This window comes from Etheostoma spectabile, chromosome 7 (assembly GCF_008692095.1).
Source record: "Etheostoma spectabile isolate EspeVRDwgs_2016 chromosome 7, UIUC_Espe_1.0, whole genome shotgun sequence".
NCBI lineage: Eukaryota > Metazoa > Chordata > Actinopteri > Perciformes > Percidae > Etheostoma > Etheostoma spectabile.
This window is the reverse complement of record NC_045739.1, coordinates 70970-73311: the sequence shown is the minus strand read 5'-3', so window position 1 is coordinate 73311 and position 2342 is coordinate 70970. Positions and strand designations below refer to the sequence as shown.

At 43.6% G+C, this 2342-nt stretch overlaps 1 protein-coding gene across 1 annotated transcript in view; it reads left to right on the top strand.

Moving 5' to 3' along the window:
• ccm2l (CCM2 like scaffold protein) overlaps window positions 1-2342 on the top strand; it is a 16372-nt gene that overhangs the window by 10375 nt on the left and 3655 nt on the right. The window contains 3 exon segments of the mRNA XM_032521192.1: window positions 61-190; window positions 844-907; window positions 2001-2015. Of these exon segments, the coding sequence (XP_032377083.1) occupies window positions 61-190; window positions 844-907; window positions 2001-2015 (209 nt within the window).

The following is a 2342-nucleotide window of genomic DNA, read 5'->3' as shown; positions in this document are numbered from 1 at the left end:
GTGTGTGTGTGTGTGTGTGTGTGTGTGTGTGTGTGTGTGAGTGCGTGTGTGTGTGTGCAGGATGCTGCAGAGGAGTACTGTTCTCTGATCTGTCAGATGTTCCAGATCATTTACGGCCATCAGACCATTGAGTGTGTCGACAGAGCCGGGTTTCATCACTCCATGCCGGACCGCTATTGGCTGCAGAGGAGTGAGTGACACATAGGCTTTTTATATGTCAAAGGTAGAACAAAGACTAATTCAAAAAGATTTTTTTTTTTCATTTTCATGAAACATATGAGTAATTTAAATCTAATCTCATTTTAGAGATGTTGAGTTAATGCAGACTCCAGTTACAACTGTACTGCACATATCACTTTTTACACATTTTGCAATTTTTCCCAGAATTTTTTGCATGTCATTTTCATCACATTAAAGCAGTTGTGCATAACTGTTTTATATTTATGAGCGTCTGTTACATTCAAGCCATCGCCAAATGAGTTGCTACAAAGCTAATTAAGACTATCAGCTCCACTTAACTCTCTCTGGAGTCCTCAGTATGACTATGTTTAGTAGACTGTGATTGTGCGACTTTTGCGCGCAGAAACTAGTACTGATGGACTGAAGAGTCCATCATGTTTTTTTAATCCTCCTTGGCTACTAGCAACTGCGTGGAGGAGGGGTGGAGGTGGTGCGTGATCCCGGAAGGCTTGTATCATGTGGACGCGCCGACAGTTTTGTCGTCATTACTTAGAATTCCTCATGGGGGAAACAGAAACTACGCACTGTAGCTCATCACACTGTCTCTGTATGTCTCTGTCTGTCTTTATCTCTGCCTGTCTCTGTCTGTCTCTGTCTGTGCAGGTGACAGCTGTCTGACTGACATGTCCTATGGCTATGATCCAGAGTTTAGCTGCTGCAGCTCATAGTGAGTAACATTGACCCTGATGATGCTGGGACGACTCCACATAAATACACTGGGACTCCTTTTAGGAAATCCAACCAAAACCAAGCCAGTCTACATGGGTATAATATCCCTGGTCAATAGTTCAGAAATCACCTAACAATGTCTTTAAGTTCTAGAAATGGCCAGGGTCATATTCAGTGAACAGCTAGCATCACATACTCCTGTCCATCTGCACACCAGCAGAACTAATGTTTTGGAGCTACTTGAATTGGTCATTTTGCAGTAGGGAGAGATAAATAAAGCTTATTTTATGATTGTTTTGCAGTGATTAACGCTGAAGCATAAATAAATACCCATCAACACTTCTCAGAGTGATTTCTCCTCCCTATGCATATTTATTGCAGCAGCTGGACTAGGAAATAGGCTTCTCTAGTAATATTTTAAGACAAAGGGAGAACACTTCTCTTAGTTTAATTTCAGTAAAAGTAAAATTGGGCTTTGCTGTCGGCTTCATGATACAGATTTTACACAGTGAAATAAAAATCTATGTTGTTTTGTTCAAAAGGTGCAGCAACTTGTGATGGCTGCCCCACGCTCAATTCCAACCAATCAAATAATTTGTACCGCCCCTGGGTGTTAGCGGGTGTTGTAACCCCTTTAGACACACAGTCAACCTGGGTATAACCCTGGTAGGGTATAACCCTGCTAGGGTATGACCCTGCTAGGGTGTGACCCTGGTAGGGTATGACCCTGCTAGGGTATGACCCTGGTAGGGTATGACCCTGCTAGGGTATGACCCTGGTAGGGTATGACCCTGCTAGGGTATGACCCTGGTAGGGTTATACCCAGAGTTGGGCTGAGGGTAGGACTCGGTGTCAAAGGGCTGTCCCATCTAAATATTACTCTGTCAATGTCAAGTCAGAGTGTTATTCTCTCCATGATGTTATAACAGAGTCTCTCTCTCTCTCTCTCTCTCTCTCTCTCTCTCTCTCTCTCTCTCTCTCTCTCGGTGAGAGAGTGCAAAGAAGTCATAAATGAACAGAGAGCACGAGGTACGGCACTGGGCTCCGATCTCATCACACTCTGCAGGACACCATCGCAGTCTGGCTACTAGTGACGGAGGGAGACAGCAACCCGCCTTGCTGTGATGAAGGAGTACATGATCACGTGTGTGTGGTGTGTGTGTGTGTGTGGTGGTGTGTGTGTGTGTGTATATGCACGAACGGCTCAGTAGCCAATAATCAGTCTTTCATGATCCACAACAAGGAAACAGCAGAGTAGATGCTCATGCATTCTGTCATAAGAGAAATGTATGTATGTAATGATGTTCGGATGGTGAATGAATGAGCAACACACAGCACACAAACAGATGTATAGCCTTGTATACAAAACATGCATACTTACAATTTAGTGGTTACTAACACCGACACATGCTTTCTAATCTTGTTTGAGTTTA